Source organism: Arvicanthis niloticus, chromosome X (genome assembly GCF_011762505.2).
Source record: "Arvicanthis niloticus isolate mArvNil1 chromosome X, mArvNil1.pat.X, whole genome shotgun sequence".
NCBI lineage: Eukaryota > Metazoa > Chordata > Mammalia > Rodentia > Muridae > Arvicanthis > Arvicanthis niloticus.
The window spans coordinates 19,261,818-19,275,036 of NC_047679.1; the positions used below are offsets into that span (position 1 = coordinate 19,261,818).

Here is a 13,219-nt window from a genome sequence, read left to right on the forward strand (position 1 = left end):
ATTTTCTCAACAGATATTTCTACCTTTCAGATAAATCTGTGTGTCAAGCTGACAGAAGACTACCCAGAACATAGCAGAACACCAAGGTCAAAGGGAACCTGTTTCAAGATGGAGTCCGTGCTATCTTAGATCATGCTGTTTTTACACCTGGGTTGTTTTTACAGTATGGAGCAAGCTAAGCCAGCAAATCAAAATTATATAAGTATGCTCCAGGTTTAGAATTCATGGAAAACCTGAGGAGATGATAAAATATTGATGGGTAAAATTCAAAGTTCCATTTTTTCCCTGATAAACTTTTAGACATTATAATGGTAACATGGAATTTAGCAGAAGGTAGATATACTAGATTTTATTTTGATATTATTAATTATTTTAATACTATTGTTTAATTTTAAAGTATATGATGAACAAAATATCACATTTGACAGTTGATATAATGCAATTCAAATCTTTGCATGCACATTACTTACATGAAGCACTAAGAAGTTTTTTTAAATGTGCTTTTTATTTTTTGAATTATTATATAAGTTCATAATTTCCCACCTCACTTTCCTCACTCTAAACTCTCATATAAGTATCATTTCTATTAAATTCATTGCTTCTTTTTCATTAAATGTTGTTACATGACTATGAATATACACATATATTTGTAAATAAAAGCTATTCAGTCTGTATAATATTACTTATATCTATATTTTGGGGGTTTAACAATTTGATATTGGATAACAAATTGGTGTGCCCTTGCCTGGTGAAAACTATTTCTTCCATTCTCAGTATTTCTTATTTGCCTCTATTTCAGTGTATGTATTTTATTGTGTGGTGTATGTGGTTGCCATCTATATGAAAGAGTGTGTTTTGAGAAACACAAGTGTGTAAATAGCTTTCACCAGCATACATGGGAGAATTTGGAGGAAAAAAGGGGAAGGCAGAAGTGCTATAACTGTATTATAAGTTCAACAATAAAAATAATATTAAAAAATAAAGAGAGAAAAAGAACATAGATTGGGTGGTTAGGGGGATGTGGATACCTTGGAAAAAATGAAGGAGTAGAAATATGATAACAAAATATATTGTATAAAATGTTTATCAATTAAAAATTATAAAAATAATACATGTGAATTTAAAAGAAAATAGTAAAATACATCCATGGGAAACTGGATTTTGGCTCTAAATGTTTATTAGTTACCTATTATATGGCAAATATGTGGCTAAACAAATCATGGTCACTAGTTTCAGAGATACTACACTTTGGAAAGTGCATGTGAGCAGAAATAGCAAACAAATTTTTCACTGATTAAAAATACATATAACCAAGAGAACATCATGAAGATGGGATTATAAAGAGATATTTGTGAATGGATGTTAGGGGAATGTGGTTCAAGTTGGGATATCAGAAAGATTCCCATGGAATTGAAGAGTTTAATAGGAATTACGTGCAAAACTTGAAAGGATTTTTATCACTTCAGTGGTAGAAGTGGGAGACATGGAAGGTTGTGTGCAGAGGTCAAAAACATTCTTAGGTGTTAAAAGGAGTTGATAATTGATTGGACACAGAGGACAAAAATGACATCAAGTATACATCTATGAATTTTGCCTAGAAGGAGTTTTCCAGCAGAGATCATGAGTGCAATTCTGGAATATTGAACTCAAAGTATCATTTAGGGTTTTGAAAGTGATTGCCTCCCACCAGGCCAATGTTTATAGCAGAGCTTAGAGGAAAACTTAGACATCAAGGTTTAAATTTGTGTGCAGAAACAATTTTTACACACAGTGGTGATTGAGGCAATGGAAGAGACGCTTTGTTTATGGCAAGATTAAAAAGAAGTTAGCTGTGAGTATCTCAAAAAACTGTTGTATGTCAAGATGAGGACAGATGAATACTTAAAAATGATTTTTTTCTAAGTGTGGATGCCACTTTACATCAGTGTAATGAAAGCCTTTTAGCTTCTGATGGCACATAGGAAGGTACATTGCTGGGTGAGCACTGAGTGGTAGCAGGTATAAACAGCCCTTTGGGAAGCTTGACTGTGAAGAGGAGGTAAAGGAGGCCATTTGTTGGAAGGAGAATATCATTAGTTAAGGATACAATTATTAGTAGTGTTTGAAATGCATTAGTGAAGTTGAATAGCCTTTAATAGCCATCATCAAAATTTTGTTTTGAGAATGAATAGGCTTGCAAAAGAACCAATGTTTGTTAAATCATTTTCTGCACTATTTTTTTAGTTGGTAATTGGTGTTAGGCCATGGCATATTTGCTTGTTAATTGCTATGCTTCCTATCTAATCATGCTTTAATAATTCTCTTAGGAGGACATGGCTATAAGAGAGTCAAAGAGAAAACTACATTCCTTTCCATTTCTTGCCCATGCTAAGTTAGGATAACTTCAAGAGAGGATTTTCTTTATGTTCTAGACCTCACTTTTATCTAAATATGTATTTTTTTTTTGAGAATGCTGATACTCAAGGAAAAGGGAATTTACAAATGCCATGTATTATTATTGCAAGCAACTATCTTCTTAAATATATTACATGTATTAGGTCAAAAAGAATTGAATGTGTGCTACCCTGGAAATTGCTCGGCATACCCTTCAAGGTAACTTTAAAAGGAGACTAATTATAGTGGTGTCCATTAAGCTTCAAAAGTTCAAATGGAATGGACTTAAAATGCTTGTCAAAAATTACATTTACACACCTGTCACTAGTGAGAAGTCTGATATGAGTTGACTTTATGAAGGTTGTAAAACTAATCATTAGAACATTGGCATGCCCCACCCTAGTCTGTCAAATGAGAGAATCTTATAATATCCATTGAATGCCCCTGTCTTAAGTACTCTATAACCAATTCTCCATGGGTTCTGTGGTTTCCCTGATTTGATGGAATTTAATGTTAGTAAGAACTTTAAGAGCTTACTTAGACATGAGGTGGACAGAATCCAGTCTTGAGTGAGTGAGAGGGTACAGAATGCCCAAGGGCTCTGGGTAGTTCAATATGCAGTACAGCAGAGGCCAGCAAAACTACAGCTTGCTGGCCAAGTTTTATTGGCTCTGAATCACAACCATTCACTGACATATTTTCTATGACCACATACTGGAGGAGTTATGGCAGAGACCCTGTGCCAGAAAACCCTAGGGTTCACCATCTGAAACTTAAAGTCACCAACTTGGGCTGTAATACTGACTGAAAATCCTGGATGAGCTTCAGAATAGTGTTTTGAAAGTGCATGCTGCTGTATTACATTCCAACCCTTGTCAGGATAGGATTCAGAAGTCAGCATGTGTGGACAAGAACATTTTCATGTAGTCAGATGAAGACTCTCTGTACAACCTCACTTTGTCTTGAACGTACTTAGCCTTAGAAACACATTTCATGCTGGTAAAACCTTTTTATATGGGCTATGACGTTACGGATTTCTGCAGAAACAGTCTCCTAAACTCTCACTAGTACCAGAATCCAGTATAGTGTTTGTTGGAATTCAAATTTCTGGATACCATCTTCACAGGTTCTGACCAAAAGTGTTGAAGTGAGACAGAAAGGGAGTTTCCACTGTGTTTAATGGTCCTGATACTGTGGCTCTGTGCAACTCATTCTGCTTAGCACTGACATAGACAAAAGGGGATAAGATACAGGAGTCAGTTCATGCAGCTCCTGACATGGGTATGGGCATGGAAAAATCCTTATGAATCACCTGGAAGGATGACTGCAGACCACACTATAATGACCACTGTTCATTTGCTGACAGTCACTGTTCCTCTCTTCTCTATCACCCCTGTGAGACTTGACATCAAGCAATCTTTACTCTGTGTTTCCACTGCTTAAGGAGTTTGCTATTATAGTGTTTTATATTTCCATGTAAGGTATTTTCAGTCCTGTAAAGTAACTTAGGTTTTGAATATGGAAGGGTGGATACTGGATAAGACAGTTTCAGGTGTTGAAAAAAATGAATTGCATAACATAAAATAGTGGGAGCGACAAGTAAAAGTCAAATAAGTGTTTGCACAGGTCATAAATGTAAAAAGGTAAAATGGAGAAAGGCAACAAAACCAGGCAAAGACATGTTTTGGTGCCACAAAAGAATTTTATTTTGAACTAGGAAGCAACAGAAATCGAGAATAGATTCTGGACTGAGGGGCTTGGCAGTTGACTCAAGTACCAGGGATTGAAATTATGCTGTTCCAAGGAGACATAGAAAAAAAACCTCCTTTCCACAACAAGATCATCAAATCACAACACTTATTTCAATATTGTGCATTCCCACCATCTTGGATTGCTTTAGAAATCAGGTTTTCTGTATTTTGTAAATAGTTTTAAGGATGACGGTGCCACTCCTGTTGACTTTTGTGCCTTTTTGTTTGTCCCTGATCAAAAGCATTCAAGAGTAGTTAAACTAGGACACAGATGACATCTTGAACCATATATCATTTTCTGGTGAGAAACTTCACTGTGCACTGTAGAATGTTTAATGCCATTTCTGACTTGCACTCACAAGATGCCAGGAGCAACATGTCTCCAACTTGTCACTACCAAAATTGACTCCGGATAAGGCCAAATGTCTTCTTGGGTAGAAAAATCAAGAACTTGATGAGAAGCACTATTTTCAAAACACTTTTCTTGCTAGTGTCATTGTTTCTTCAGGCCATTTACGTTTTATCAAGAAAGACCAGATATCAGCTTCCCAGCACCAGATGCATTGAACAGGTAGTCACATATCTCTCTGCAGCCATTTGTATGTACCCCTGGAGCTGAGATTCAAATCCATCTTGAGTGGAGTGCACTGGCTCATTCCTCAGGAAGTTCAAGGTCCATATATCAGTACCATAATAAAAGTCTGTCCATGCTCAGGTTGCTTTTCTCCCCACAGAAACCATCATCTATACAGTCACTTTCTGAAGTCACTTTCTTTTAAAGCTGGAGAGAAAAATTTTCACCCTACATCCACTCTCACCTTATCCACTATTTAGACTCATACTTGAGTATGAATCTAAAGCAAGTTTTAACAAGCAACATGTTTCTCCTTATCCACTAGGAAGAGCAGTACCATGTTTTGAAGTCCTGTTCCAAGGACTGGCTACATATTATGCAAGGCCCAGTGCAAAAGTAAAAATGATGGCCCCATGTTCAAAAATTACTAAGTTTCATAATAATGGGGAAAAAAAGAACATGATACCAAGCTTAAGCCCTTTCTGTGCTCGGGGCACTTGGCAACTGAGTCATTCACATACACATGGTGCCAAGCCTTTACAGCCTTCTTTGGCATCTTGTCAATTTTGTTGTACTAATTTAATTGGCACTGCCATTTCTTTGCCCCTCTATATAAATGCTTCCTGTGAGTGGCCCCAGTCCATTTAAAGAAAATGCAGAGTTATTCTGCAGCAAATGTTTACATCATGTATTTTTAGACTTAAAAAAACTCCACATGGAAATTTTTTCTACATCATTACAGCAATTAAACACTGTGGTCTTTCACCATATACACATTTTCCTGTAAATATGACAACCTGGAAATAGTAACTGCTACATCCACAATGCTTTTAAGTTAGCCAAGAGTAAGACTTGCACAACAAAATTATAACATAATCTGTTTTGTCCTTACAAAAATAGCCAAAACACACCCTCAAAAGCTAGCGGTGAAAATCTGAGTAGTAACATCTTTATACCGAAAAACATATTCATGGAAATATTGTCCTGCTCATAAATGCTTTATGTTAACATCATAAGGCAAACTGTAGCATTTATTGTTACCTGGAGACCATGAGTTTCTAAAAACTCAGAATTTGAGTTTTAGATCCTTTTGTTTAGAACCTGTAAGTGTACAAAGTGCATTAAAATATCTATTATCCAGTTACCCAAAATGTACATAAAAATGACTGAGATAACCTATTCGGTTTATTAAGGGAAGGCAAATACACATTTTTATACTGTCAAAAAATCCTAATAAATTGTTAGAGAAAAATGAAAGTTCTTCCACTGAGGTGTCCATTTTTAAGATGTGAAATTGTCTTAAGTTGCTATCAAAATATTCATCTGGGTATAAATAATATAGTCAATATATAAAATCTATCCATTAAGAAAAAGGACACCATCTGCCAGAGAAGGGACAGAAAGACACAGGAAACTGGCTTTGTCTTCCATTAAGTCCAGATTGGCATGCACATCAATTGTGGCTATGTGATGCTGAAATGGAGAGTGTATTGAGTTATTTCTGGGAAATAGTTGATTTGATTAAAAATAAAATCACCAAAACCAATGCCTCAATCCATCAATGTATTCAGTCAATGGCTGGCTAATGTGGTGGCCCAGATAAATATTTTAGCAATTGAAACCAATTATACAGGTCAATGTCCTTGGTCAAGGTGAACCCATGCCAATGTCCCATGCCAAGATCACCTGAGAAAAATCTTAATTCAGAGACCACTACTGTATATCAGGTCAATATGAAAAGAATTCTATCTGCAATTTTATTAGTAAGTTCTATTGGCAGATTCCTCTATAGAAACAGTAAATTAAAATTTTTTTCTTACAACTCTATGATAAACTATACTAGGATATACAGGGATGTCTACAGCTTCAAAATGTGCTTACTAAAAGACTGTAACTTTAAAGGCATGTACACTAGTGACTAGTACGTTGTATAATATGTTTTATCATTACTCATAAATACTGGTTTTTGGTGACTAATATTTTGACAGTGTTCAAGAGAATGTGCTGATGTCCCAGAAAACAAGATCAATTGAAAGTGGGATTGCTATTTGTAACAGGCCATGTTAGTATCTGTAGCTCCAAAAAAAAAAGAAAATTTGATTTGTGGAAGGGAAAAATAGGGCACCTATTAAATGTAGTGAAAAAAATTTCATAGGCCCAAAAATGACTGGTAAGAGGTAAGGTTAAACAGTTTTATACTCTAAAACAGAATTCTACTTTTGATAAAACCCAACTCAGCATAAAGTCTTAAATCATTTGTAGAAGTCAAATGACAACATTTAATTGTAATCTCATTCAAGATATTAGCCCACAAGCTTTAGCCCTGGAGAAGTTGGTGAATATATAACCAAAGTTTAAGAATCCCTAAATCAGCCCATCAGTCATGGGTAAGCTTGAGGTCCAAATGTAATTCTTTCCTTCTCCCTTGTTCTACATTCCATTTGATTCAATACAAGTTTCTGACATCACAGTTAAAATATCTCAAATTAAATCAAAGTAAGGACCCCTGTGTACTTCCTTACTAGGTTCAAAATGACTTTTCCTTTAGCTGTATATTTGGTTATTCTAAGTGATTGTACCTAGCATGGACTCAGTATGGAATAGAAAGGAAGAAAGTGAAAAACACACAAATCTACAAAAGGATATTTGCAAGCTCATAGACTGATGAAATGAAACTGGTAAAGGGCTGGTAAATTTATGGGCCTCTTAATGAACAAAACCAAGTGATTCCTAACAGCTGTAATCCAGATTATGCATCTTTTATAAATAATCTATAGACTTTCCTCTAAATACAAAAAAAAATAAAAAAAATTATTAAAGCCTGTACTTAATACAAAACACAGTAAAAGGAAGGAAATCTCCCATGTGGAGCACTATCTGAGCTGATTTCTGGATAAGTTGGGGGATATTTCATCACACTATTGAAGCCTTAATTTCTCAATCCCCTAAACAGTGGCCTCAACCTTTGTAATTCCTTGGGCTGCTCTGGGGCTGGATACTCAAGGTAGCTGTTCTGTACAGTCCAAATGGTCTGGGATGGGAAGACCAGTTATAATCGTCAAACACTTGTTCCACACAGTAAAGGTGGGGCACACAGGCTGCGCAAGCGCCACATCAAAGGTGTAGAGGTGGATGGAGTTCAAAGCATCATAAAAAGCAATTGAGCCATTATCATAGTCCAGTAGGATGCCTACACGCCGAAGATGGGGAGCTGGCTCAATGGGGATTTCCTTGCTGTTATGTCTCACCACCCAGTTATTGTTGCAGCGGCAGAGTGCCCAGGAAGCAGAATTCTTCCCAATCCATTCATGTTTGGGAGCTGATTTGTAAGCAAGGCCAATGGCATACCTGCAGAGACAAAAAAATCAGCAGTGATAAAAGCAATAAATCATATTGTATCTAAGTAAAATTTGCTCTGTGGTCTACAGGGTTTTTTAATGTGATAATATTTTATTCATGATCACACTCCCTTTAAGTGAGTATTTAAATCTAAATATGTATCTTTGTCCTTCCCAAACACATAGAAGTGGAAGGTGACCAGTGTGTTGGCCTACCTTCCAGTTTTCAGTTTAAATGTTACCAGAGAATCTTGACTTCCCATTTTACTGCTCTGTTTCTCTTTTGTGAATGCCTGTGCAGTAAAATTTTCTGGACCAGGACTGATCAGCCCAGATCCTTCTGTAATAATTGAAGTGTTTTGTTTTATTCAGTAGGGTTGTCAAAAAGCCCATATGGCTACTGGACCTTGGAACTGTGACTGGTGAGCCTGTGAAATCAACTTTAAATTTACAGACAATCCATAATTTAGAATGTCTGGACTTAAGATTTCATAAAGAAACCTTATTAAAGCAACGTGCTATCAGCAAAATCATCCTCTGAGTTTTGATCATCCCCTGAGCTTGTGATACACAATGCTGTACTTTGTATGACACTGGACATCATAAGAGGAAACACCTGATACTATACACTACAATGTACTGAAGACAATAAAAGATATAATGTAATCAACTTTATTACAAGTAGGGCTTTGTGATAAAGGAGTTATCCTGACTTAAGGCTCATGTAAGTAATCTGAGAATAATCATGGCAGGACAGGCTGAGCTATGATGTTCAGGAGGATAGATGTCAGAAATACATTTATATTTTAATTAAAATATTTTTAGTTATCCTTAGGATTGCCAGTGTGTAGACTCAGCATAAGTATGGAAGCACCTCTATCTGTCTGTCTATATCTATCTATCTATCTATCCATCCATTTATCTACCCATGTATCTATCATCTGTTTGTTTTAAACACAGTTTCACATTGTGTACCAGACAGGCCTCAAACTCTTACAACCCTTCTCTTTTCAGCTTTCTGAGTGGTAAGACTTAAGCCACCGGCCCCACTTGTAATGAATTTGAATTTTAATTAAGTTTATTTAAATAGTTTTGTATGTGGAGTTGGGCTGCCATACTGGAAATCATGACTCTATATAGGCTTATTCTTTCAACAGACTTTACATTTTGCAATTGCTATCATATCTTCCATTTGTCCATGGCTTTGAATGTGCTTTGGTAAAGGCAAGCAGGGAGAATGATTTCCACATAAGGTTAAGTCCTTAGTCATCATTCAATCCCCAAGTTAAAGAGTAAAAGAAAATTGTGTTTTAAATCACAATCACAATGGCTGGTATATAATGCTCAGTAACTATTATTTTACTACCAAATTTCACACTAACAGTAAGTATGAAAATCAAAATTGAAACAAAAGATTACTGAAAGGGTTACAAGTTTAATTGACACTTGATACTCTCTCCCTCTCACCAGAAATTGTGCAATTCATTACTCTTTCTGATTATACTTTCTACTGCACTTTAAAGTTTTTTTTTACTTTGGTGGTGTGTTTTCTTTATTTCTGAATTTTTTGATTGGTTATGCTATTTATTTACATTTCAAATGTTATCCCCCTTCCCAATTTCCTTCCATAAGCCCCCATCCCCTCCTCCCTCCCCTGCCTCTAAGAGGGTGCTCCCTCACCTACTCACTCATGCACTCCTGCCTCAGTGGCCTAATGTTCACTTATCCTGGGTCATCAAGCCTCCAAAGGACCAAGGGACTCCCTTCTCAATGATGCCAGACAAGGCTGGAGAAATGGTTTATTAAGAGTGCATGCTTTTTTTCAGAGGACCTCATTCTGGTTCCCAGTACCTATAGTAGGTGGCTCACAACCACATAGAACCACTAGCTTTAGGGGATCTAATACCCTCTTCTGGCTTCTACAGACAGACAGATGAATGGACAGAGGGATGAACACTGACAGACATACAGAAAGACAGAGACAGATGAATATACAGACAGAGACAGACAGATAGACAGGCCTACAGACAAACAGACACATGGACAGACAAATGGAAAGACAGGTGAACAGACATAGACAGAGACAGACAGACAAATGGATGAACAGACAGATGGACAGACAGATGAACAGAGACAAAGAGAGGACAGACAGATGACAGACAGATGAACAGAGACAGACAGTGACAGACAGACCGATGGATAGATTGATGGACAGATAGACAGAGACAGACAGACAGACAGGACAGATGGACAAACAGAAGGACTGATGGACAGGAAGACAGAGAGAGTTGGACAGGAAGATATGAACAGAGGCAGACAGAAACACAAACAGATGAACCAAAGGACAAATGGAGAGAAAGAGACAGACAGATGAACAGACACAGACAGATGAACAGACAGAAGGACAGATGGACAGATAGATGACAGATGGACAAACAGAAGGACTGACAGACAGGGAGACAGAGACAGGACAGATTGACAGATAGATGGACTGATGGACAGGTAGACAGATAACAGACAGATAAATACAGATGAACAGATAGATGACAGACAGATGGACAGGCAGATGAACAGAGACAGAAAGACAGGAAAGATAGATGGACAGATAGATGGACTGATGGACAGGTGGACAGACAGACACAGACAGATAGAAAGACAGATGAAGGGAGACAGATGGACAGAAGGACAGATGGACAGACAGACAGGCAGATGGACAGGTAGACAGATGAACAGATGAACAGATGGACAGGTGGACAGATGGATAGACGGACAGGCAGATGAAAAGAGACAGACAGGACAGATAGATGGACAGATAGATGGACTGATGGACAGGTGGACAGACAGACACAGACATGTAGACAGATGGACAGAGACATGGACAGAAGGACAGATGGACAGAGAGATGGGCAGATAGACAGGTAGACAGATGAACAGAGACAGATGGACAGATAGACAGATGGACAAATGGACAGATGGACAGGCAGATGAAAAGAGACAGGACAGGACAGACAGATGGACTGATAGACAGGTGGACAGACATGAACAGAGACAGATGTACAGATAGATGGACAGGCAGATGGACAGACAGAAAGACAGGACAGACAAATGGACAGATGGACTGATGGACAGGTGGACACAGAGACAGATGGACAGACAGATTACCAGAGACAGATGGACAGACAGATGGACAGGTAGATAGATGAATAGAGATATGGACAGAAGAACAGATAGACAGGTAAAGAGATAAACAGAGACCGATAGACAGATAGATGAGATGATGGACAGGCAGATGAACAGAGACAGACAGAAAGACAGGACAGACAGACATAGATGGACTGATGGATAGACAGATGGACAGATGAATAGGTAGACAAACAGAGAGATGGACAGACAGATGGACATATAGACAGATGAACAGACAGACACATACAGACGGACAGACAGATGAACAGAGACAGATGGACAGGACAGATGAACAGATAGATGCACAGATGGACAGGTAGACAGACTAGACAGACAGATGAATAGAGACAGATGGACAGTTGGACAAATGGACAGGCAGATGAAGAGACAGACAGAAAGGACAGATAGATGGATTGATGGACATGTGGACAGACAGACATAGGCAGATGGACAGACAGATAAACAGACAGATGGACAGGACAGATGGACAGACAGTTGGACAGGTAGACAGACAGACAGATGAACAGAGACAGATGTACAGATAGAAAGAAGGACAGGCAGATGAACAGAGACAGACAGAAAGACAGGACAGACAGATGGACAGATAGATGGACTGATGGACAGGTGGACAGACAGACACAGGCAGATGGACAGATAGATGAACAGATAGATGGACAGGACAGATGGACAGACAGATGGATAGGTAGATAGACAGACAGATGAACAGAGACAGATGTACAGATAGAAAGAAGGACAGGCAGATGAACAGAGACAGACAGGACAGACAGACAGATAGATGGATTGATGGACAGGTGGACAGACAGACACAGGCAGATGGACAGACAGATGGACAGAGACAGACAGGACAGACAGACAGATAGATGGACTGATGGACAGGTGGACAGACAGACACAGGCAGATGGACAGACAGATGGACAGGACAGATGGACAGACAGATGGACAGGCAGACAAACAGAGACAGACAGAAAGACAGGACAGACAGATGGACAGATAGATGGACTGATGGACATATGGACAGAGACACACAGATGGACAGATAGATGAACATAGATGTGGACAGAAAGATGGACAGACAGATGGACAGGTAGACAGACAGATGAACAGAGACAGATGTACAGATAGACAGATGGACAGGCAGATGAACAGAGACAGAGAGAAAGACAGGACAAACAGATGGACAGATGGACTGATGACAGTGGACAGAGACACACAGATGGACAAAAAGATGAACAAAGACATGGATAGAAAGAGATGGACAGACAGATGGGCAGGTAGACAGACAGGTGAACAAAGACAGATGTATAAATAGACAGATGGACAGGCATATGAAGAAAGACAGACAGACAGGACAGACAGATGGGCAGATAGATGGATTGATGGGCAGGTAGACAGACAGACACAGACAGATGGACAGGACAGATGAACAGACAGATGACAGGTAGACAGACAGACAGATGAACAGAGACAGATATCCAGATAGAAAGATGGACAGGCAGATGAACAGATACAGACAGAAAGGACAGACAGATGGACAGATGGACTGATAGACAGGTGGACAGACACAGGCAGATGGACAGATGGATGGATGGGACAGATGGACAGATGGATGGACAGATGGACAGGTAGACAGATAAATAGAGACAGATGGACAGTTGGACAGATGGACAGGCAGATGAAGAGACAGACAGAAAGACAGGACAGACAGATGAACAGACAGATGGATAGATGGACTGATGGACAGGTGGACAGATAGACACAGGCAGATGGACAGACAGATGGACAGGATAAATGGATAGACAGATGGACAGATGGGCAGGTAGATAGAGAGAGGCAGACAGAAAGACAGGACAGACTGATGTAAAGATAGATGGACTGATGGACAGATGGATAGACAGACACAGATGGACAGACATGAACAGAGACATGGACAGAAAGACAGATGGACATACAAATGAACAGATGGACAGGTAGACAGACAG

General features: G+C 38.6%; 1 protein-coding gene across 5 annotated transcripts in view; it reads right to left on the reverse strand.

Annotated features, from left to right (window-relative positions):
• Positions 1–4,055: 4,055 nt before the first annotated feature.
• Mid1 (midline 1) overlaps positions 4,056–13,219 on the reverse strand; it is a 339,419-nt gene continuing 330,255 nt past the window's right edge. For all 5 annotated transcript variants that reach the window (XM_034484695.2, XM_076918926.1, XM_076918927.1 and 2 more), the window contains exon 10: positions 4,056–8,046. In XM_034484695.2, the coding sequence (XP_034340586.1) occupies positions 7,698–8,046 (349 nt within the window). In that variant the 3' untranslated portion in view covers positions 4,056–7,697. The remainder of the gene's footprint in view (positions 8,047–13,219) is intronic.